The sequence below is a fragment of the Mustelus asterias genome, chromosome 26, assembly GCF_964213995.1.
Source record: "Mustelus asterias chromosome 26, sMusAst1.hap1.1, whole genome shotgun sequence".
Lineage (NCBI taxonomy): Eukaryota > Metazoa > Chordata > Chondrichthyes > Carcharhiniformes > Triakidae > Mustelus > Mustelus asterias.
The window spans coordinates 1,069,520-1,094,828 of NC_135826.1; the positions used below are offsets into that span (position 1 = coordinate 1,069,520).

The window sequence follows — 25,309 nt, forward strand, 5'->3', positions numbered from 1 at the left end:
GCCTGCGCAATAGCGGCCGGGAGGATAGGAGCCGGGCGCCATTTTGAAGCTGCTGTTTGTCAGTGGATCGGCTGCAATGGCGGATGAGAGCGGAGATGGGGTGTCTATTGTTGAGGGTGGTTTGCGCAAGGTCACCGAGCTTAGGGTGGTGGATTTGAAGGCAGAGCTGAAAAAGAGAAATCTGGACACGAACGGCAACAAAAGCACCCTAATAGAGCGGCTCCGGCAGGTGAGGAGGGGGGTTGGGGGTGAGGAGGGGGGTTGGGGGTGAGGAGGGGGGTTGGGGGTGAGGAGGGGGGTTGGGGGTGAGGGAGGGGGCGGGTAGGGTTGGGGGGGGTGGTGAGTGTGGGGCGCCAGGAGTGGGGATGAGGGGGAGTGGTGCTGGGAGTGTGGGGGTGCGTGTGAGGGTGATGCCAGGGGTGGGGGTGAGGGCGATACCGGGGTGGGGGTGAGGGTGATGCCAGGGGTGGGGGTGAGGGCGATACCAGGGTGGGGGTGAGGGCGATACCGGGGTGGGGGTGAGGGCGATACCGGGGTGGAGGTGAGGGCGATACCGGGGTGGGGGTGAGGGCGATGCCGGGGTGGGAGTGAGGGCGATGCCGGGGTGGGGGTGAGGGCGATGCCGGGGTGGGGGCGAGGGCGAAGCCGGGGTGGAGGTGAGGGCGATGCCAGGGGTGGGGGTGAGGGCGATGCCAGGTGTGGGGGTGAGGGCGATGCCGGGGGCGGGGCCGAGGGCGATGCCGGGCTGAGGGGGATGCCGGGGGTGGGGGGGGGGGGTGAATGGGGGTGGGGGGGAGGGGTGAGTGGGGGTGGGGGTGGGGGGGAGGGGTGAGTGGGGGTGGGTGGGGGGGGGTGGGTGGGGGGGGGTGAGTGGGGGTGGGTGGGGGGGGGGTGAGTGGGGGTGGGTGGGGGGGGTGAATGGGGGGTCGTGGGGGTGGGGGGGGTGAATGGAGGTCGTGGGGGCGGGGGCGAGTGGGGTCGGGGGGGTGGGTGGGGATGGGAGTGGGGTGAGGGGTGAATGGGGTGGGGGGGGACGAGGGGGGGTGAGTGGGGTGGGGGGGGTCAGGAGGGTCAGGGTGAGGGGAGGGGGGCGATGAGGGGTGGGGGGGTGGCGTTGGGGGTGTGGGGGGGGCGTTGGGGGTGTGGGGGGGGCGATGGGGGGGGTCGGGGGGTGGGGGGCGGCAGTGGGGGGGGCGATGGGGGGTGTGGGGGGGGCGATGGGGGGGGTCGGGCGTTGGGGGGGTGGGGGGGGCGATGGGGGGGTCGGGCGTTGGGGGGGTGGGGGGGGCGATGGGGGGGTCGGGGGGTGGGGGGGGCGGCGGTGGGGGGGGCGATGGGGGTTGGGGGTGAGGTTTGTGGGGGGCCGGGGTGGGGGTGTGAGGGAGTGGGCGGGGGTGAGTGGGGGTGGTTGAGGTGGGGGGGTTGAGGAGGGGGGGTGGGGGGGATGGGGGGGTTGAGGTGGGGGGGATGAGGGGGTTGAGGAGGGGAGGTGGGGGGGATGAGGGGGTGGAGGGGGGGGTCGGGGTGAGGTGGGGGTGGAGAGGGGTGGGGGGATAAGGAGTGGGGGGGCAATGGGGGGTGGGGGTCGGGAGGTGAGGGGTGGGGGGGTGAGGGGTGTGGGGGAGTGAGGAGTGTGGGGGGTTGGGGTGAGGGGGTGGGGGGCGTCAGGGTGGGGGGGTGAAGGGGTGGGGGGATCATTGTGGGGGGGTCGGGGTGGGGGGGTCGGGGTGGGGTGGTAGGGGGTGGGGAGAGGTGGGGGGGTGAGGGTGTGGGGAGGGGTCGGGGTGAGGGGGTGGGGAGGAGTGGTGGGGGTGAGGGGGTGGGGGTGAGGGGTGGGGGGGTGAGGGTGTGGGGGGTTAAGGGGGTGGGGGGTTAAGGGGGTGGGGAGGGTGTGGGGGGGTCGGGGTGTGGGGGGGGGGTCGGGGTGTGGGGGGGTCGGGTGGGGGGGGGTGAGGGGGTCGGGGGTGAGGGGGTTGTGGGGGGGGTGGTTGAGGGGGCGCCGGGGGGGTTGTGGGGTTTGAGGGGGGGGGTGGGGGCGCGGGGGGGGTGGGGGCGAGTGGGGTGGGGGTGAGGTGAGGCCGGGGGGGGTGAGAGTGAGGGGGGACCGTGGTTGGGGGGGGGGGGGGGTGGGGGGGCGGTGAGGGTGAGGGGGGGCTGGGGTGGTGAGGTGGAGGGGGCCGGGGGAGGGAGGATGAGAGTGAAGGGAGGCCGGGGGGGTTGTGGGGTGCGTGTGAGGGTGAGGTGAGGCCGGGTGGGGGTGAGGGGGTCCGGGGTTGCTGAGGTTGGGGGGGGCAGGGGTTGTTGATTGATGGGTGGGGGGGGGGGCGGTGGGGTGGGGGTAGCTGAGGGGGAGCTGGGGTGGGGGGGGAGCTGAGGGGGAGTCGGGTTGGGGGGGGGTGGCGGATGAAGGGGTGGCGGGGTGAGGGGGAGCCGGGCGGGGGTTTGGGGGGAGGGTGTTGAGGGGGGGCAGGGTGGGTGGGGGTGAAGGGGGTTGCAAGGGGTGGGGATGAGGTGAGGTTGAGTGGGATGCGGGATGTACGGGTGGTGGAGGGCTTGGATGATATCAGGGTGGTGAGGGGGTTGGGCGGTATGGGGTGATGAGGGGGTTGGGGGGTTTAGGGGTTGGTGGGGGGTATGGTGGTGGTGAGGGGGTTGGGTATAGGGGTAGTGGGAAGGGTTGGTTGGGGGTATGTGTGATGGGGGGAGTTAGAGGGGGGTAGGGGTGGTGGGCAGATGGGGTGATGAAGGGGTTGGGGGTGGTGTGGTGGGGGGATTGGGAGTATGGAGGGGGTTGGGGGGATAGGGGTGGTGGTGGGGTTGGGGGGATAGGGGTGGGGGTGGGGGCATGGAGAGGGAGTTGGAGGGGACGTTTAGCTGGGGGGTGGGATGGTTTGGAGGGGGGCAGGTGTGTAGGAGATTTGAAGGGGGGGTGATGGTGCGGGTGTTCATGCGATTGGAGGAAGGATGGGGGGGTGGCAGGGTGGTTATCTGTCGTGGGGGTGATGGGTTTTGGAGAGGGTGGGAGGTTTGGCAGGTGGGGCAGTTTTGGAGGGGGTGCTGGGGAGTTGGGTACAGGCAGGAGCTGGGGTGGGGCAGGGGCGTGGGTGGAAGCAGGTACCCTGGCAGGGGGACAAGGGTGTTAGGGAGAAGGACAGGTGAAGGAGGGGGGGTGAGCGGGGTAGAAGGAGGGGCAGGGGAAAGGGTGGCGGGAGGGGAAGAAGGGTTGATGGGGGGTGAGGGTGGTGCTGGGGGCAGGTTGGGAGATTTTGGCAGGTGGTAAGGTGGGGTGGGGGAAGGGGCACGTAGCAGATGAGGGGAGGGGGGTGGAGGAGTGATGGCAGCATATAACGAATTTTGATTTTTGCCTTGTGCTAATGATTTGAATCCTGTCTTCAGGTCATACAAGAGGAAGGAGGAAATCCTGATGAAATTCCAGTCACCCCAGAGACCCCAATCAGCAGAGCATCAAAGAAAATGGCAAAAGGTGGGACAAAAATACACTTCCAAGATGCAGATCTTAAAATTTGTACTTGGGTATATTTTTATGCCAGCTTATTGGCCTGAAATTAGAAAGTGGGATGTTTTTAATGACCCTGTTGGTATCAGTTGATGTTCCCTGTTAATTGAGAAGAGTTTGACAGTTCCACTTCCTGCTTTGGCCAGCCTTGGGTACCCTTGCAATTGGGTGAAGAGGATAGCTAGAATCAGTATGGGTTGCATTTATGCCCAGCTGTCAGTAGTCTGTAGCCTTATTGCACTCCATCAGTCTGTCCACAACAAGACGTGATTGCTCCTGGAAAATTCAAATGCCATTTCCATGTGTTTGACATGTTTGTTCTTCAGGATGCAGAACTGAGGAGTGTGAAACTGAAGACTGTCCCGAAGATGATTTTGGTGGAAAGCAGGTGAGTGAAATGCACAATTCTGACAGGACTTGCCAGAGGAATACAGAGAGGATGTTTCTGCTTCAGAGGACTGTTCAAAATAAGGGTCACTCATTTACGACTGGTATGAGGAGGGACTTTTTCTCTAAGGTCTTTCATGAATTCGCAACCCCAGAGACCAGTGAAGGATGGGTCATTTGAATATATTCAAGGCTGGATGGGATAGATTTTTGATGTACAAGCGAGTTTCATAGCAATATTCACAGCTAACTAACTGCATGTTCCACATTCTATTTCCACAGCTATCTTTTTGAACATGTCTTCAAATGTTTAGTTAAAATTTCTCCTGCCTTTGCCACAGTTCTGACCTCTACTTGAGCAGAAAAGACCAACTTTAAAAATTGGTCACATAAGAACTCGGAGTAGACAAGTTAGCCCCTCGAGCCTGCTCTGCCATTGAATATGATCATGGCTGATCTCATCTCGGGCTCAGCTCCAATTTCCTGCCTGTTCACCATAGCGCTTCAAACTTATTACTAATTAAAAATCTGTCTACCTCTTCCTTAAACTTACTCCATGTCCCGGCATCCACCACGGCCTGGGGTAGTGAATTCCACAGGCTCGCAACCTTTTTCAGAGAAGTAGTTTCTCATTTCTGTTTTAAATCTGCTACCCCTAAATCTATGACTTCTTGTTCTGGATTGCCTTCCAAGAGGAAACATCCTCTCCATATCTGTTTTGTCAATCTCCCTTATTATCTTATACACACTTTGTATAGCTGTTGCAGCTGCACTCTAACTTTCTATGATTCATGCACAAGAACACCCAGATCCCTCTGCGCCAAAGCACTCCGAAGTTTCTCTCCATTTAGATAATATTTGCCTTTGCATTTTTTCTGACCAAAATGGATAATCTCACACTTATCCATGTTAAACTCCACCTGCCAAATTTTGTCCCATTTGCTTAACCTATCCATATCCATTTGTAGATTTCTCATTTCATTATGGCAACTTACCATCCCACTTATTTTAATGTCATCTGCAAACTTGGCTATGGTACCTGCTATCCCTGCATCCATCTTTTCTCCTCTATGGAATATATTTTAGTAGGACTTGAATATCCGCCACTGTTCATCAACTGTCCTACCTTGTAGTCTTCCTGCCCAGTCCACTAGGGCAAAATCTGTCCTCATGTCTATGTAATTTCCTTTGTTTAACTCCAGAATGCTAGTGTGGGACTCCAGTTTCTTGCCTTCAAACTGAATTTGAAATTCTAGCACGCTCTGATCACTCTTCCCTCGAGGATCCTTAACTATGAGATCATTTATTAGCCCTACATCATTATATAATACCAAATCTAGAATAGCCTGCTCCCTGGTTGGTTCCACATGTTACTCCAAAAAAACAATATCTTATCCATTCGGTGAACTCTCCCTCGAGGCTACCCTTGCCAATTTGATTATTCCAGTTGATGTGGGTGTTAAAATCACCCATGATTATAGCCGTACCTTTCATACTGTTTGGGGACCTGTGGATTACTCCCACCAGGGACGACTTTACCTTGCTATTCCTTACTTCGACCCAGACTGATTCTGCGCCTTGGACCCCAGTGCTTATATCATTTCTCACTTCGTCTCTTCCTTAACTAACAAAGCTACACCACCTTCTTTTCCTTCCTGTCGATTCTTCCGAAATACTGAGTACCCTTGAACATTCAATTCGCAAACCAGGTTTCCCTGTAACCACGTGTCAGAACTCACCATTCAACCATGCCCATTCTATTTGTGCTGTTAATGCATTAATTTTATTCCAAATGCTTTGTGTGTGCATTCAGATACAAAGTCTTTAGGTTTATTTTATCATCCAATTTAACGTTTATTTATTAGTCACAAGTAAGGCTTACATTAACACTGCAATGAAGTTACTGTGGAATTCCCCTCGTCGCCACACCCCGGTACCTGTTGGGGTCAGTGCATCTAACCAGCACATCTTTCAGACTGTGGGAGGAAACCAGAGCACCCAGAGGAAACCCACGCAGACATGGGGAGAACATGCAAACTCCACACAGTGACCCAAGCCGGGAATTGAACCCTGGTGCTGTGAGGCAGCAGTGCTAACCACTATGCCCCCATGTCACCCCAATTTCCTTCCTTTTTGTATGAGTATTTGGTGCAATATGACTTTCATATGATCTGTTGCGATCTTTTGCGTTCTGTTGACACTCAGACTCATCACTAATCTGCACACCGACCACCTTTAACTTTGGAATCCTAATTTTCCATGCAACTGAATCCTCACTCCCACTATTTAATTTATAGCCCTCTCTACTTCCCTGAGTATACAGCCCACAAGAACACTGGCTCCAGCACAATTCAGATGTAGGCCATCCCAATGGTACAGCCCTCTTTACCCAGTACTGATGCCTGTGCCCCGCAAGCTGAAAGCCACTTCTCTCTCACCAGTCTTTGAGCCACGTATTCATCTCTCTAATTGTATGTACTCTTCACCTGGCTCAGGTAATAATCCAGAGATTATAACCCTGGAGTTTTGTTCCTTAATTTAGAGCCTAAATCCTCAAACATAGAACCTCGTTCTACCTATGCTGTTGGTACCTGCATGGACCTTGACTACGGGATCCTTCCCCCTCCCACCGCAAGTTCCACTCCTGCTCAGAACAGATGTCCTGAACGCTGGCACCGGGCAGGCAATACAGCCTTCAAGACTCTCAGTCCTGGCTACAGAAAAGTGTCTATTGCCCTGACTATGCTATCCCCAGCTACAGCTACATTTGTCATTTCTCCCTGCACTTGAACAGCTCCCTGAACCATGGTGCTGTGGTTAGTTTGCTCATCCTCCCTACAGTCTGTTTTTGTCCACATGGAACAAGAATCTCAGGCCTGTTGCACAGAGACTGAGGCTCCTACATTGCTGCTATCTCTTGGATCTCTCTACCTGCCTCACTCTCAGTCATATCCACCTGTCCCTGACCACTGATAGAATTTAAAACATTTGATTGGTATTTATTTAGTTTAGAATTTCAATTTGATTTTGCTTATACCACTAATTTAACATTCTGCAATTTCTATTTCCCTACCTAGCCTTCATTTCCAGAGTCAGAAAAGTGAAAGAGAGAAAAACTGAGCTACCCCTCACTTATCTGTGATATCAGACATGTTCACCACTCCTGAGGTGCCACAGCTCACCTGCCTTTGCTTGCACCAGCCCCCACAGAACCGTGGACACCATAAAGAAAACAATACACAACAAAACCACCTCCTCCATTTTCCTGAACTCCCACACTTAACCTTAACTCCCAAGCACTCAGGGCAGAATATACAGTTTAACAAATGGAAGGTACCACATCATCTGTGTCAGTGGCTTTCAGGAAAGCAGATTTATCTCATTCTGGAGCTGTGTATAGCTTCACAACTGAAGATTAGCAGCAGTATGTTACAATGTTTTACATCATATTTCCAAAACATACATTCAAGCTTTGGTGATGTTTTTGTTATGCTTATTTGATTTTTTTTGAGGCACTATGGGTGGGTGTACCTACACCTCATCAACGCATTTTTTAAAAAGTGCTCTGTTACAATGACAGGACAGATGCATCAGAGGTGGTGGTGTAAGGTTATGTAGTGGGAGCTAGTATCTCGGGAGATCTTAACATTGGCAGCGGATCCCATGACATTTTAAGGCATTAGGTCAAAATTTGGTAGGAAAACCTCCTCCTGCTTACCACTTCCCTCAACTGATGAAACACTGCTACTCCACATTGAATACCACTTGGAAGAAACACCAACTATAGTAAGAGGACAGAATGTGCTCTGGTGGGGACTGCACTGTCCATCAGCAAGAGTGGCTTGAGCGCTCCACCAATACCTGAACTGGCTGAGTCCTCAAGGATGTGTCAACCAGGCTGGGCCAGCAGCAGGTGGCAATTGAATCAGAAGGGAAAAACCTACTGGACTCTGCCTTCACCAATCTACCTGTCACAGTGGTGGGAGTGCCCACCTCACAGTGCTTGTAGAGTCTTCACACTAAGAACACCCTCAATCATGCATGGTGCTACCCCTATACTAAAGAGATATATTCAAAACACATCTAGCAGCTCAACTGAGCATCCATGAGGTGCTGTTGGCCATTAGTGGCAGTTGAATTCTCTTTAACCACAATCTAACCTCATGGCCAGGCATATCCCATGCTCAGCCATGACCATAAGCGAGAGGTCTGATTGAATTTCAGGAATATGCAAGAAGCCGATCTTACAATAGTCGTCATGAAAGACATTCCCCGATAAGAAATACAGGAAAGCATGCCAGGAGCAGCACCAGTCAAACACAAAAATGAAATGCCAACCTGCCGAAGCTGCTACACATGCAGAAGTAGTATGCTGTAAACAAAGCTAAGCGATGCTGTAAACAAAGCTAAGCGATGCCGCAACCAGTGGATTAGATCAAAGCTCTCCAATCCTGCCGCATCCAGTTGTGAATGATGATGACAGTCAACTACCAACAAGAGGAGCAGACTCCATAAATGTCCCCATCCTTAATGGTGGAAAAACTCAGTGCATGAGTGCAAAAGATAAAGCTGAAGCATTTTCAACTCTTCAGCCAAAAGTTCCAAGCGGATGATTCCTCTGTACCTGCTCCTGAGGTTCCCAGCATCACAACTGCCAGTCTTCAGACATTTTGATTCATTCCATGTGAAAGCATTCAGTGCCTTCAGCTGTTTTCTGCTGTGAGGTTATATGCTCTGACAAAACACAGCTGTGGTACTGAAGACTTTGGTTCAGAGCTAGCTATTCCCCATACCAAGTTGTTCCAGTAACATTGAAGTATTATTCGTGCCACACAAGTAATGAGCAATGATTACCTCCAACAAGAGAGAAGCTAACCATTGCCCCTTAAGGTTACCATTGCTGAGTCCCCCATTATCAACATCCCGGGGGTTATCACTGACCAGAAACTGAACTGGACTAACCATATAAATGCTGTGACCAGAAGAATAAGTCAGAGGCTGAAATCCTGCAGCAAGCAACTCACCTGACTCCCCAAAGCCCCTCCACCATCTACAAGGCACAAGTCAGGAATGTGTTGGAATACTCTCCTCTTGCCTGGTTGATGCAGCTCCAACCACACTCAGGAAGCTTGACATCATCCAAGACAAAGCATCCGATTTGATTGCTATCCCTTCCACAAACATTCAATCTCCAGTAACAACGCACAGTGACAGCAGTGTGTACCATCTACACGATGCACAGCAGGAACTCACCAAGGTTCCTTAGACAGCATCTTCCAAACCCAAAACCGCTACCATCTAGAAGGACAAAGACAGTAGATATTTAGGAACATCAGCACCTGGGATTTCTCTTCCAAGTCACTCACCATCCTGACTTGAGGGTATATCCCTGTTCCTTCACTGTCACTGGGTCAAACTCCTGGAACTCCCTCCCTAACAGCACTGGGTGTAACTACCACCACCACATCAAGAGCAGTTAGGGATGTGCAATAAATGCTGGCTGAGCCAATGGGCACCGCACATCAAAAAAAATATTTTAAAAAGTACAGCTACATCATCTTGACAATGTGGAAAGTTGCTCAGACGTGTCCTCCCACTAAAACGGCAAATCTAATTCAGCCAATTATTGCTCCATCAGCCTATTCTCAATCTTCAACGAAGTGATGATAGCACTGTCAGTGATACTTTCCAACTGGCACTCGGCAATAAACTGTTCATCAACACTCCGTTTGGGTTCTGCCAGAGCTAAACATGGACAAAAGTGCTGAACTCGAGGTGAGTGACTGGCCTTGACATCAATATTTGAGCCAGTATAGCACCAAGCAGCCCCAGCAAAATTGAAGTCAATGGGAATGTTGAGCTCTCCATTGATCAGAGTTACAACTAGGAAGATGGTTGTGGTTGTTGAAGGACATCAATTCAAGAGTTTCTCAAGCGACTGTTTCATCAATGACCTCTCCCAAGATATGGTCAGACGTGGGGATATTTGCTGACAATTGTGCTCAGTTCCTTTCCCGGCTGCAACAGGCTGTGCCCGCATGCAGCAGAACCTGGAACACGTAGACTGATAAGTGGCAAGTAATATTCACTCAAGTGCCAGGCAATGACCCATCTCCTAGAGAGAATTTAACCACCTCTCTGTGACATTCAACAGCATTACACCCACCATCAATAATTCGGCATCTACCATTTGACCAGCAATTTAACTGGACTAGCCATATAAATACTGTGGCTGCAACAGTGGGCCAGAGGCTGGGAACTCTGTGGTTTGGCTCCACAAAGCCTGTGCATCATCCTGACATATATTGCTGTTCCTTCACTGTTATTAGGTCAAAATCCCAGCTCTTCCTCTTAACAGAACTGTGGATCTGTACGCACATCACATCAACTACAATGATTCAAGGAGGTGGCACACCACCTCTTTTAGGGCAGTTAGGGATGTGCAGAAAAGGCTGGTCTTGGCAGCACCATCCACAATCCTTGTACTCATAAAAGCTACTAAATTTTAAATTTCTTGTATTTCTAGCAATACGAGACTGTTCCACTGAATGGCAGCAAAGCTTTTGGAAACCTTCCTTACATTCAATAATGCCCACCCTCCCGGAGTCTGTGTTAAGGAGTATAATGACGCATCATAGCATTGCTGCCTCCATGCCCTCCAATTAGTACTGGACTCCATATCTCGTCTATTACGGTCTTCCTCACTGCCTGAGAAGCTTCCAAGTTTTCTTTCATTATTAAATTTTGAAATTATGTCCAGTGATCCAAGCGTGAATGTTAGAAACAGAAGCAGGAGTAAGCTCTTCAAACCTGCCTGCCATTCAATAGGATCATGGCTGATCTATGTTGGCATCGAGTCCTTTTCTGTGCCATTTCCCCATAGATCTCTTCCTCAATCTATCGAATATTTATCCATCTCCGCTTTAAATATTTCTAATGATCCAGCCTCCACTGCCCTTTGGGACAGAGAATTCCAGAAATTCACCACCCTCAGGGAAGAAATTCCTAGCACCTCAAGTTTTAAATTACACGTTTGTTGGCCTCAACTACATTCTGTGGTAGTGAATTCCACAGATTCACAACTCCGGGTGAAGTAGTTTTTTTTCACCTCATTCCTAAAAGGTCCTCCCCTCTCCCACCACCATCGGGAACATTATGGATCTACCCAGTCTAATCCTGTTAGAATTTTAGAAGTTTCTATGAGATCCCCTCACTCTTCTAATCTCCAGTGAATATAATCCTACTTGACTCAGTCTCACCTCATATGCCATCCCGGGAATCAGCCTGGTGAACCTTCGCTGTAGTCCCTCTATAGCAAGGACATCCTTCCTCAGATAAGGACACCAAAGCTACACAAAGCTCTCCAGGTGTGGACTCACCAACGCCAATTGCTTAGCTTTTCTTGATGTGACAACTCTCTCATCCTGGGAATTAGCCTGGCGAATCTTTGGACTGCCTCCAATGTTGCTATATCCTTTTTTAGGTAAGGTGACCAAAACTGTATGCAGCATTCCAGGTGAAGCCTCACCATCACCCTATACAATTGCAAAACACTTTTGCAGCAAAGGTTAACATGCTGTTTGCCTTCTTAACAACTTGTTGGACCTGCCTGCTAGCTTTTTGTGACTGATGCACCGGAACACCTAGATCCTTCTGTACTTCACTCATTCACAGTCTCTGTCCATTCAGATAATCTTTCTTTTGATTCTTCCTACATGACCTCTCACTTCCCCACTTTAAACTCTATCTAAATCTCATTGCAGAATCGCTGTATCCTCACCACAACCTGCCCATCCACCTAGCTTCCTTTCATTGGCAAATTTGGAAACCTTGCATTCTGCTCCTTTTTCCAGATCAGCAATGACGTATGTAGTGAAGGTTGGGGAATATCATATACCTCCCTCCCTCCTTCCACAGAAACAGCCATTTCACTTGCTCAAAAAAAGAGATGAAGGGTAAAACTTTCAATTACAGGCCAGCCAGTTTAATGTGGGAGATGGGGAAGCAATAATCCAAGAGAAAATTAACAGCCACTTGGACAAGATGAACAAAAAAGAGTGGCAATATCCATTTGTTGAGGGCAAGCCATGTTTGAACAGCCTGGTTATGGTTTTTTTTCAAGATGTTGCTTAAGGGTTCGTGTGTGTATGAATTTTCAAAAGGCAATTGATAAAATACATTGTATCAGGCTTCTAGCACATTTCAAGCCCAGAGGATAAAAGGGGCAATCGCAGGAATGGATGCAACAGCTGAGTGGTTTGTTTTACAGACCAGAGGAGGTGTACAATATTTCCCAGAGCTCAGTATGAGGACAATTGTTTTTTATATACTTTAAAGGCGAGGGCTTGAGAGTCCAGGACAGTGATACTTGGGGTGGCACAGTGGTTAGCACTACTGCCTCACAGCGCCATGGACCTGGGTTCAATTCTGGCCTTGGGAGGCTGCTTGTGTGGAGTTCGCGAGTTCTCTCGTGTTTGCATGAGTTTCCTTCGGGTGCTCTGGTTTCTTCCCACACTCCAAAGTTGTACAGATTAGGTGGATTGGCCATGCTAAATTGCCCCACAGTGTCCAAAGATATGCTGGTTAGCTGGATTAGCCATGGTAAATGTGTGGGGTTATGGGGATAGGATGGAGGGCAGGGCCTGAGTGGGATGCTCTTTCAGAGGGTCAGTGCAGACTTGATGGGCCGAATGGTTTCTTTCTGTAGAAATTCTATGACATAGTTTTGAAACTTACATGTATCACATAGTGAAGGAGACAGGCTGGTTGGGTGGAATAGGTGGGCACATGATGAATGGAATATAATGCAGAAAAGTGTGTTACATTTTGATAGGAAGAATGCAGCTGAATGGTATAATTTTAAAGAGGCTGCAAGAAGATCGGTGGCACAGTGGTTAGCACTGTTGCGTCACAGCGCCAGGGACCCGGGTTCAATTCCCAGATTAGGTCACTGTCTGTGTGGAGTTTGCACGTTCTCCCCATGTCTCCGTGGGTTTTCTCTGGTGCTCCGGTTTCCTCCCACAGTCCAAAGATGTGCAGGTTAGGTACATTGGCCATGCTAAGTTGACCCTTAGTGTACCCGAACAGGCGCCGGAGTGTGGCGACTAGGAGATTTTCACAGTAACTTAATTGCAGTGTGAATGTAAGCCTACTTGTGACACTAATAAATAAACTTTGAGAGGGAACTGAGAGTTTTTGCACATGGCGACCCGGTAGTAAGGCATTTAAAGCCTAGTGATGTCCAGAGCTCAGCCACCATCTTTATTTAAGTGGTGAGCTCACCCTGACCTGGCCAAATTGGGGAAAATCACAGGTTAGTGATTAAGTACACCATACAGACTTCTGATCTCCATTTGAGGCTGGCACAGTGTCCTGAAGCCCACAGGAAATTCCTGTCCTTCATTTCAATCCAAGATTTCATAGATCATAGATACCCTACAGTGCAGAAAGAGGCCATTTGGTCCATCGAGTCTGCACCGACCACAATCCCACCCAGGCCATTTCCCCGTATCCCTACATATTTACCCACTAAACCCTCTGACCTACACATCTCAGGACACTAAGGGGCAATTCCGCGCATCTTTGGACTGTGGGAGGAAACCGGAGCACCTGGAAGAAACCCATGCAGACACGAGGAGAATGTGCAAACTCCACACAGACAGTGACCCAAGCCGGGAATCGAACCCAGGTCCCTGGAGCTGTGAAGTAGCAGTGCTAACCACTGTGCTACCGTGCCGCCCTAGTCTGTAAATGTACCAAGTCTGAGTACACCTGTGAAAAATTCCCAAGCTGCTTAATGTTAAAAGGCATTGTGTAAATGGAATTACTTGTCACAAAAATGGGCCATTACCTCTGAGCTCGAGGCCAGTGTATCTGGAGTGGGCTTGTCCAACTGGGCTGATGAGCACGTGTTAAGAAATTTAGAGCAGACTCAATTGCCACTTCACCAGAAGTTACAGCCCAATAATGTGATTAACAAGCAAATCTCACCTGTTTAAGGTGTTTTAAGCTTTGGGTTGTTTATATCATACCTGCTCTGTTTACTTGTCAATTTTGATGGTGGGGTGGCATCCAACAGGCTGTTTCAAATCAGCTGTGAATTACTGGTTTAGCAGTATTTGATTTATTGGTTGGTGTTGTCGACAGCCTAGTTACAGCTATTTCATCTTAATTGTCTGGCTTTTGTACTTTTATGTGTATATGGAAAGTGCCAAGAGTCACATTATTGTGACAAGTTGAGAATTTTCTCAGGTGAGAGTTTTGAATTGAGAAAAGCTCGTTTCCTCGACTCTTTCCCTTCCTTTACACTTGCCTTTGACTTTGCTGTATATGTTCACAAATACCCAATGAATGCCTTTATAATTATACTCCTACAGTTGTGCTATCCACTTGACTCCTATGCACTGTTGTCCTTTGGTATGTGCACCCTGCCTAGATTCTCCCTCAGAGTACCCGAACAGGTGCCGGAGTGTGGCAACTTGGGGATTTTTCACAGTAACTTCATTGCAGTGTTAATATAAGCCTACTTGTGACACTGATAAACTTGAATATTAATACCCTGCCAGTGTTTTCAAATGCTCATTTATCACATCCTTTGTAATAGATTCTAGCACTTTTCCCTATTATTTCAGGCCTACAGGTCTATAGATTCCCATTTTCTTTCTCCTTATATAGCAGGATTACATTTGCTACCTTGCAATCTGTAGAATTTTGGAAGATCACTATCTTTACAGCCACCCTTTTCAACACTGGGACATACACCATGAGGTCCAGGAGATTTATCAACTTTCAGTCCCATTAATTTCTTCAGCACTACCACTTTATTAATATTAATTACTCTCAGTTCCTCAATTCTTGCTAGTCCCTTGGTTCTCCTGGATTCGTGGGAGGTTTTTGCATCTGTCTTCATGAAGGCAAATACAAAGTCTTTTTGTTTCTCTGTCATTTCCTTGTTTCCTGTCATTAATTCTCCTGACATTCATCTTTGTTTATCTTTTCCTTTATACATACCTCTCAAAGCTTTTACAGTCTTTTTAGGTTTCTTGCTAGTTTTCTTTCATATTCTATTTTCTCTTTTTTTATCACTTTCTTAGTCCTCAAATCCCCAATTCTCAAGCTTAGCCTTTTTGACAACTTTATAGGCCTCTTCCTTTGATTTAATAGAATCTTTAACTTCTCTTGTTAGCCATAGTTCGATCAACTTTCCTGCTGGCTTTCTGTGCTTCAAAGGAATGCAAGTTTGTTGTAAACCTGTATTAATTCTTCAAATGCTAGCTGTTGTCTGTCTAAAATCACACCTTTTAATGTAGTTTCCCAATCCACCACATCCAACATGTCCCTCATATCTTCATAGTTTCCCTTGTTTAGATTTAAGACCCTAATTTTGGATTGAACAACATCACTTTCAAACTATAATGTAAAATTCTATCATATTACGTCACCTTTTTAGAGACTCCTTTACAACAAGATTATTAATTCGGCCTTTAATGCGGCACGGTGGCACAGTGGTTAGCACTGCTGCTTCACAGCTCCAGGGACCTGAGTTCGATTCCCGGCTCGGGTCACTGTCTGTGTGGAGTTTGTCCATTCTCCTTGTGTCTGCGTGGGTTTCCTCCCACAGTCCAAAGATGTGCGGGTTAGGTTGATTGGCCATACTAAAATTGCCCCTTAGTGTCCTGAGGTGCATAGGTTAGAGGGATTAGCGGGTAAATATATGGGGATATGGGTGGAATTGTGGTCGGTGCAGACTCGATGGGCCAAATGACCTCTTTCTGCACTGTAGGGTTTCTGTGATCTTCTTTCTATGATCTTTCTCATTACACGATACAAGATCCAAAATAATTCTCTGGTTTCATAAAACATGCTGTTTTAGAAAACTGCCTTGTTTACATTTCAAGAATTCATCCTCCAAGTGACAATTACATTTACTAAATCTGAATGTAAATTGAAGTCATTCATGATTACTGTATTACCCTTGTTAGGAGCACTTAATTTACTGATTTATACTGTGCCCCCCCCCCCCCCCGGCGAATACTGCTCTCATCTATTATCAACAATGCTACTCTGCCTCCTTTTCCACTTTGACAGCCTTCCTAAATATTATGAAGCAATGGGCAGTCTTCTTGATGGTGTGGGTATGTGATAGGGGTCAAATGTGACATCAAGTTTATAACAGCCTTGCTCCGTCTCCGACAATTAGGTGATCAGGCAGTAAGAGGTCATCTCATGGACTCAACATTCTGAACACTTCAGACATTGTTAATGCATTTGCATATGGCTACAAGTTGATGAACCATGGAAAGATGTGGTGGGGTGGGTGGAGACGAGACTCCCTTGGACAGTTATGGTTACGAGTCCAGTTATGTTAGTGGAAGTATTTTTATGTATTGGTATCTGAGAAAGGGAAGCATACAATGTGTTTTCAGGAAGCAGCTGCATTGCTCTGAACTTCATATTGCGGTGACTTGAGAGCAGATAGTGCGGCCTCTTTATTTGTTTCCCCCTCCCTTGTAGCCTTTACACATGGTCAAGTGACTAAAGCACCAACAAATTGTAGACAATTTGTAAAAATCTACACCCCACAACCAATTGCTGCTGGATTTTGTGGTTGCAACATGACCATTGGTGCATAGTTCTGGGCTGAATTATTTTCCTTTCACCATAGGAGGATATTGAAGCATTTGCTGACCAGGTACAGGATTCAGAAGAAATGGGCATTTCTGAAACTGCAGATAATGACGTGGATAAGGGCCTCAAGCAAATTCCAAACTTGACTTCAGTTAAAAAAGTAAGCTATTTGTGAATGGCTACAATTTCTAGTGAAACCAATAACACCTATAGTACCTCCAAAGTGTAGGAAGGGAAGGATTTGCTGATGAGCAATCCAATTGAGCACAGCCTTTTGTAAATATTATAAACAGTATATCCCACTCAACAGCGAGCTAGCTTGTCAGATTGACAAGGTGTTGGGCTGGAAAGCAGATGTGGGAGTGGATTTGAGGCAAGCCCAGTATTGTGATCAGATATCATTTTGGGGGTGGATGAACATCTGGGAAAAGGGAGGGTTTGAATGGGGTGGGGTGTTCGGGGTGGTAAACAAGGTTGCTTGAAGGCTGCGGGAAGCCTCCTGTTCCTTCTGGCCTACAAGCATTGATATGAAGGCATTTATTGAATGAAACTCTCACTGCTCCCTTCCCTTCAGGCCCTTTTTGTGGGGGGGAAGGGGGTGTTCCTGAGGCCCATGAAACCTAGCTTGGAGTTCCTAAAAATAAATTATGCCTCCATTTTAGACTATTTTAGTGAATGATCTGCCACCTAATGCTGGTTTGGTCACTTGCCTCCATTAAAACTGGTGGCAGGCAGGTAGGTTATGATCTGATTGTCCTTTATATACTTTGAACCTTCCACCCACTGTGGGATGTTCAGATTCTCCCTCAATATTTTCAGGTCAAGACCAGGCATTAAGTCTACCTTTAGATAAAGGAAGGGAGAGGGAAAGCAGCGACTTAAGTTGAAAGTGTGTGATTTGAACTGCAGTTGATCTTGCAGACTGTGTGGCATTGTTGTTTAGGCTAATGTGAATATTTTCTGGTTAAGGAACTGAAAAGGACTACAGAAAACTCAGCAGAGGAGGAGCCAATGCAGGTTACTCAAGTAAGACAGAACTTCATTCAAACAATTTTACATAAAATGTTTGAGGGATGATTGGGAGAAAGATGATTTAGATTGAATTAATTGTTTGAGTTACATTGTTTGGAACAACATCTTTTATATTACAGCTCGTTATACAAACAAAGGAACAATCAGTCCCTTGTGCCTGTTTCTATTCACTTTTAATACAGCTACTCATGTGCCACTGTTCTGTTTAACTGCCTTTCCTCCCTATCCCTGGATAACCTTACCTAACAAATCTATCTGTCACGGTCTTGAAACTCTTAATTGTCACCCAGCTACAGTACTGACAACTACCTGACAATGTGGAAAATTGCCCAGGTATGCACTCTCCACAAAAAGCAGGACAAATCTAATCTAGCCAATTACTGCTAATCAGTCATCATCAGCAAAGTGATGAAAGATGTCTCTGATGGTGCTATCAAATGGTCAAAGTTATTTGTAGCACAGAAGCAGCCATTCAGCCCATCAAATTCTTGCTGCCTCTCCATTGATCAATTCAGTCAATGCTACTCGCCCACTCAAGCCCAGTACCTTGCAAGTTTATTTCATGCAAGTACCCATCCAATTTCCTTTTTAATTAACTTGATTAATTGTTTCCACTTCTGCAACCCTTGTGGGTACTGAGTTTCAGGTCATTACCACTCGCTGTGTATAAATGTTTTTCTTTGCATCGCCCCTTCATCTGTAATCCTTGTACCATCAGCTAATGGTGCAGGGATCCGCCAGGGCCACTTGGCTCCAGACCTGATTGCAGCCTTGGTCCAAACATAAGCTGACTCAGGAAGTGAGAGCAACAGCCTGCAAAATCAAGGCAACATTTGACTATATTTGTCGTTGTTAAACTTTAGCAAAATTGCAAGTCTGTGGGAATCGGGGTAAAGCTTTCCAGTGGTTGAAGCCATACTTAACTCAAAGGAAGACGGTTCATATAGAATCATAGAGTCCCTACAGTACAGAAGGAGGCCATTCAGCCCATCAAGCCTGCGCCGACAACAATCCCACCCTATTCCCCTAGCCCCACATATTTACCCTGCTAATATCCCTGAAACTAGTGTCAATTTAGCATGGCCAATCAACCTAACCGCACATCTTTGGACTGTGGGGGGAACCGGAGCACCCGGAGGAAACCCACGCAAACACAGGGAGAACGTGCAGACTCCACACAGTCACCCACCCAAGCCGGGAATCGAACCCAGGTCCCTGGCGCTGTGAGGCAGCAGTGCTAACCACTGTGCCACCTGTTGTGGTTGTTGGAAGTCAAACATTTCAGTCCCAGGACATTTCTGCAGGAGTTCCTCAGGGTGGTGTTCTCGCCCCAAACATATTCAGCTGCTTATAAATGACCTCCTTTCATAATCAAGTCTGAAGTGGGAATGTTGGTTGATTGCATAGTGTTGAGTAACATTTGCGACTCCTTGTACTGAAGCAGTGTGTGTCTGCATGCAGCAAGATCTCGGTAACATGCAAGCTTATGCTTATAAGTGGCAAGTAATGTTGAAAGAGGCATTGCAGCACAGCAAGTGAAATTCACAACACACAATGACCATCTCTCCAACAAATGACTGAGTGGAGTTTGCACATTCTCCCCATGTCTGCATGGGTTTCCTCTGGGTGCTCCGGTTTCCTCCCACAGCCCAAAGATGTGCTGGTTAGGTGCATTGGCCATAGTAAATTGCCCCTTAGTGTCGGGGGGGATTAGTAGGGTAAATAAGTGGGGTTACGGGGATAGAGCCTAAGTGCAATTATGGTCGGTGCAGATTCAATGGACCAAATGGCCTCCTTCTGCACTGTAGGGATTCTATGATCATTTCTATTTCTATGATTCTATAATGATTTCTCTGAAGAGAGAATTTAACTGCCTCCCCATGACATTCAAAGCATTACCATCGCTGAATAAGCCCATAAGACATAGGAGCAGAAGTAGACCATTCAGCCCATCAAATCTTCAATGCCATTCAGTGAGATCATGCCTGATCTGATTTGATCATCCTCAACTCCACTTTTCTGTCTTATCCCCATAACCCTTGATTGCCTTATTGATTAAAAGTCTGTCCATCAGAGCCTTGAACATATTTAACATCCCAGCCCCTTGTGGTAAAGAATTCCACAGATTCACTACCCTCTGAGAGAAGAAATTCCTCCTCGTCTCTGTCTTAAATGGACAACCTCTCTGAGGTTATGCTCTCTGGTCCTGGACTCTCCCACAAGGAGAAACAACTTCTCAGCATCTATCCTGTCGAGCCCCCTTCGAATCCTATATGTCTAGATAAGGTCACCTTTCATTCTTCTAAACTCCAATGAGTTTAGCCCAACCTATTTGACCTTTCCTCATATAATGCCTCATACCCAGGTTCAACTTGGTGAATCTTGTCTAGATTGCTTCCATTGTCAGTATATCTTTCTTTGGGTAAGGGGACCAAAACTGTTCACAGTATTCCAGGTGTGGTCTAACTAGTGCCTTGGTTTAGCAAGACTACCCTATTTTTATACTCCATTCCTTTGGAATAAACATTCCATTTGCCTTCCCTGCAAACTAGCTTTTTGTGATTTATGCACAAGGGCCCCCAAATCCCCTTATGGTGCAGCTTTCTGCAGTCTTTCTCCATTTAAATACCTAGGCTCGATTCCTGACTCCCAAAGCCTGTCCGTCATTTACAAGGCACAAGTGAGGTGTGATGGAATACTCTCCACTTGCTTGCATGATTGCAACTCCAACGACACACAAGAAGCTCGACACCATCCTGAAAAAAGTAACCTGCTTGATTGGCACCCCATCTACCAAATGAAGCATTCACTCACTCCATCACTGATGCACGGTGACAGCAATGTGTACCATTAGATGAGTTGGCTGGACGGCTGGTTCATGATGTGGTGCGATGCCAACAGGATGGATTCAATTCCCCCTCGAAAATTGGGAGAGCAACTTATGGTTCTCTAGGACTTTGGTGACTTTCACTGCAGCAACTTGCCAAGGCTCCTTTGACAGCACCTTTAAAACCTGCAACCTCTACCACCTAGAAGGACAAGGGTGGCAGACATGTGTGAACACAACCACCTGCATGTTTCCCTCCAAGCCACACACCATCCTGACTTGGAACTACATCACTGTTCCTTCACTCTTGTTTGTTCAAAATCCTGGAACCTCCCTCCATAACGTCGACTGCAGTAGTTTGAAAAGTCAGCCACCAATTCTTTCTCAAGGGCTCTTTTAGATGGACGAACTTTGACCGACAGGGAGTTGAGAGTCACGTGGAGTCGGTAGGAACATAGAACATAGTACAGGCCCTTCGGCCCTCGATGTTGCGCCGACCAGTGGAACCAATCTAAAGCCCCTCTAATCTACACTATTCCAATATCATCTATATGTTTATCCAATAACCATTTGAATGCTCTCAATGTTGACGAGTCCACTACTGCTGCAGGCAGGGCATTCCACGCCCTTACTACTCTCTGAGTAAAGAACCTACCTCTAACATCTGTCCTATATCTCTCACCCCTCAATTTAAAGCTATGTCCCCTCGTGCTAGCCATCACCATCCGAGGAAAAAGGCTCTTACTATCCACCCTATCTAATCCTCTGATCATCTTGTATGCCTCTATTAACTCACCTCTTAACCTTCTTCTCTCTAACGAAAACAACCTCAAGCCCCTCAGCCTTTCCTCATATGATTTTCCCACCATACCAGGCAACATCCTGGTAAATCTCCTCTGCACCCTTTCCAACACTTCCACATCTTTCCTATAATACAGCGACCAGAACTGTACGCCACACTCCAAATGCGGCCGCACCAGAGTTTTGTACAGCTGCAACATGACCTCCTGGCTCCGAAACTCAATCCCTCTCCCAATAAAAGATAACACACCGTACGCCTTCTTAACAACCCTATCAACCTGGGTGCCAACTTTCAGGGATCTATGCACATGGACACCCAGATCCCTCTGTTCATCCACACTACCAAGTATCTTCCCATTAGCCCAGTACTCTGTATTCCTGTTACTCCTTCCAAAGTGAATCACCTCACACTTTTCCGCATTAAACTCCATTTGCCACCTCTCAGCCCAGCTCTGCAGCTTATCTATGTCCCTCTGTAACCTGCCACTTCCCTCCGCACTGTCTATAACTCCACCGACTTTAATGTCATCCGCAAATTTGCTAATCCATCCTTCCACGCCCTCATCCAGGTCATTAATAAAAATGACAAACAGCAGTGGCCCCAAAACAGATCCTTGCGGTACACCACTAGTAACTGAACTCCAGGATGAATATTTCCCATCAACCACCACCCTCTGTTTTCTTACAGCTAGCCAATTCCTGATCCAAACCACTAAATCACCCTCAATCCCATGTGTCCGTATTTTTTGCAAAAGCTTACCATGGGGAACGTTATCAAATGCTTTGCTGAAATCCATATACACCACATCAACTGCTTTACCCTCATCCACCTCTTTGGTCACCTTCTCAAAGAACTCAATAAGGTTTGTGAGGCACGACCTACCCTTCACAAAACCGTGCTGACTATCCCTAATCAAATTATTCCTTTCTCGATTATGATAAATCCTATCTCTTATAAGACCATAAGACATAGGAGCGGAAGTAAGGCCATTCGGCCCATCGAGTCCACTCCACCATTCAATCATGGTTGATTTCAACTCCATTTACCCGCTCTCTCCCCATAGCCCTTAATTCCTCGAGAAATCAAGAATTTATCAATTTCTGTCTTGAAGACGCTCAACGTCTCGGCCTCCACAGCCCTCTGTGGCAATGAATTCCACAGACCCACCACTCTCTGGCTGAAGAAATTTCTCCTCATCTCTGTTCTAAAGTGACTCCCTTTTATTCTAAGGCTGTGCCCCCGCGTCCTAGTCTCCCCTGTTAATGGAAACAACTTCCCTACGTCCATCCTATCTAAGCCGTTCATTATCTTGTAAGTTTCTATCAGATCTCCCCTCAACCTCCTAAACTCCAATGAATATAATCCCACGATCCTCAGACGTTCATCGTATGTCAGGCCTACCATTCCTGGGATCATCCGTGTGAATCTCCGCTGGACCCGCTCCAGTGCCAGTATGTCCTTCCTGAGGTGTGGGGCCCAAAATTGCTCACAGTACTCCAAATGGGGCCTAACCAGTGCTTTATAAAGCCTCAGAAGTACATCCCTGCTTTTGTATTCCAAGCCTCTTGAGATAAATGACAACCTTACATTTGCTTTCTTAATTACGGACTCAACCTGCAAGTTTACCTTTAGAGAATCCTGGACTAGGACTCCCAAGTCCCTTTGCACTTTAGCATTATGAATTTTGTCACCGTTTAGAAAATAGTCCATGCCTCTATTCTTTTTTCCAAAGTGTACGACCTCGCACTTGCCCACGTTGAATTTCATCAGCCACTTCTTGGACCACTCTCCTAAACTGTCTAAATCTTTCTGCAGCCTCCCCACCTCCTCAATACTACCTGCTCCTCCACCTATCTTTGTATCATCGGCAAACTTGGCCAGAATGCCCCCAGTCCCGTCATCTAGATCGTTAATATATAAAGAGAACAGCTGTGGCCCCAACACTGAACCCTGCGGGACACCACTTGTCACCGGTTGCCATTCTGAGAAAGAACCTTTTATCCCAACTCTCTGCCTTCTGTCTGACAGCCAATCGTCAATCCATGTTAGTACCTTGCCTCGAATACCATGGGCCCTTATTTTACTCAGCAGTCTCCCGTGAGGCACCTTGTCAAAGGCCTTTTGGAAGTCAAGATAGATAACATCCATTGGCTCTCCTTGGTCTAACCTATTTGTTATCTCTTCAAAGAACTCTAACAGGTTTGTCAGGCACGACCTCCCCTTACTAAATCCATGCTGACTTGTCCTAATCCGACCCTGCACTTCCAAGAATTTAGAAATCTCATCCTTAACGATGGATTCTAAAATTTTGCCAACATATAATCCTTTCCAATACTTTGCCCACAACAGAAGTAAGGCTCACCGGTCTATAATTATCAGGGTTGTCTCTACTCCCCTTCTTGAACAAGGGGACAACATTTGCTATCCTCCAGTCTTCTGGCACTGTTCCTGTAGACAATGACAACACAAAGATTAAAGCCAAAGGCTCTGCAATCTCCTCTCTAGCCTCCCAGAGAATCCTAGGATAAATCCCATCCGGCCCAGGGGACTTATCTATTTTTACCCTTTCTAGAATTGCTAACACCTCCTCCTCATGAACATCAATCCCATCCAGTCCAACAGCCTGCATCTCAGTACTCCCCTCGACAACACTGTCCCTCTCCAGTGTGAATACCGACGAAAAATATTCATTTAGTGCCTCTCCTATCTCTTCAGACTCCACGCACAACTTCCCACTCCTGTCCTTGACTGGCCCTAATCTTACCCTAGTCATTCTTTTACTCCTGACATACCTATAGAAAGCTTTAGGGTTTTCCTTGATCCTACCTGCCAAAGACTTCTCATGTCCCCTCCTGGCTCTTCTTAACTCTTTCTTTAGGTCCTTCCTGGCTAACTTGTAACTCTCAAGTGCCCTAACTGAGCCTTCACGTCTCATCTTAACATAAGTCTCCTTCTTCCTCTTCACAAGAGATTCAACCTCCTTAGTAAACCACGGTTCCCTCACACGTCTGCTTCCTCCCTGCTTAGTGTGGCTTTTGCTACCAAATAAACCTGTTGGACTTTAACCTGGTGTTGTTAAACTTCTTACTGTGTTTACCCCAGTCCAACGCCGGCATCTCCACATCCTCCCTGCCTGACAGGTACATATTTATCAAGGATGTGTAGTAGCTGTTCCTTGAACAAGTTCCACATTACAAATTGTGCCCATCCCCTGCAGTTTCCTTCCCCAACCTATGCCAGCTAAATCTCGCCTAATCGCATCATAATTTCCTTTCCCCCAGCTATAACTCTTGCCCTTTGGTATATACCTATCCTTTTCCATTGCTAAGGTAAACGTAATCGAATTGTGGTCACTGTCACTAAAGTGCTCACTTACCTCCAAATCTAACACCTGGCCTGGTTCATTATCCAGTACCAAATCCAATGTGGCCTCGCCTCTTGTTGGTCTATCTACATACTGCGTCAGGAAGCCTTCCTGCACACATTGGACAAAAACCGACCCCTCTAAAGTACTCGAACTATAGCTTTTCCAGTCAATATTTGTAAAGTTAAAGTCCCCCAGTACAACTACCCTGTTACTTTCGCTCCTATCCAGAATCATCTTTGCAATCTTTTCCTCTACATCTTTGGAACTTTTCGGAGGTCTATAAAAAACTCGCAACAGGGTGACCTCTCCTTTCCTGTTTCTAACCTCAGCCCAAACTACCTCAGTAGGAAAGTGGAGTTAAGGCCATAATCAGTTCCACCATGATCTTATCAAATGGCAGAGCAGGCTCAATGGACTGAATGACCTATCCTGTTACTTATTATCTTATGAACCTGTCCTCTTCGTTTAATCATCTTAAGCCTAGGTATCATTCTAACAAATCTGCACTGCACCGCCTCCAGGACCAATATATTCTTCCAAAGATGTAGTGCCCAAAACTGAATGAAGTATTCCAAAAAGGTTCTGACCAAGACTCTATGCAACTGAAACTTGATTTCCTCAACTTTGAATTGTTGTAGAAGTTCTAATATCTTTACCCTTATTGAGATGACATAAGAATAGTTAAAATAATATTCCAAGCTAAGGCCCTACAGTGGTCTTCCAAAGCGTCAGTTTGAATGTATGTCTGCA

At 47.6% G+C, this 25,309-nt stretch overlaps 1 protein-coding gene across 3 annotated transcripts in view; it reads left to right on the plus strand.

Moving 5' to 3' along the window:
* The window catches only part of LOC144479405 (scaffold attachment factor B1-like), a 96,554-nt gene continuing 71,245 nt past the window's right edge, over positions 1-25,309 (plus strand). For 2 of the 3 annotated variants that reach the window (XM_078198035.1, XM_078198037.1), the window contains exons 1-5: positions 1-229; positions 3,397-3,484; positions 3,844-3,905; positions 16,569-16,691; positions 17,501-17,557. In XM_078198035.1, the coding sequence (XP_078054161.1) occupies positions 77-229; positions 3,397-3,484; positions 3,844-3,905; positions 16,569-16,691; positions 17,501-17,557 (483 nt within the window). In that variant the 5' untranslated portion in view covers positions 1-76. The remainder of the gene's footprint in view (positions 230-3,396; positions 3,485-3,843; positions 3,906-16,568; positions 16,692-17,500; positions 17,558-25,309) is intronic. The other variant, XM_078198038.1, reaches the window with a different exon arrangement.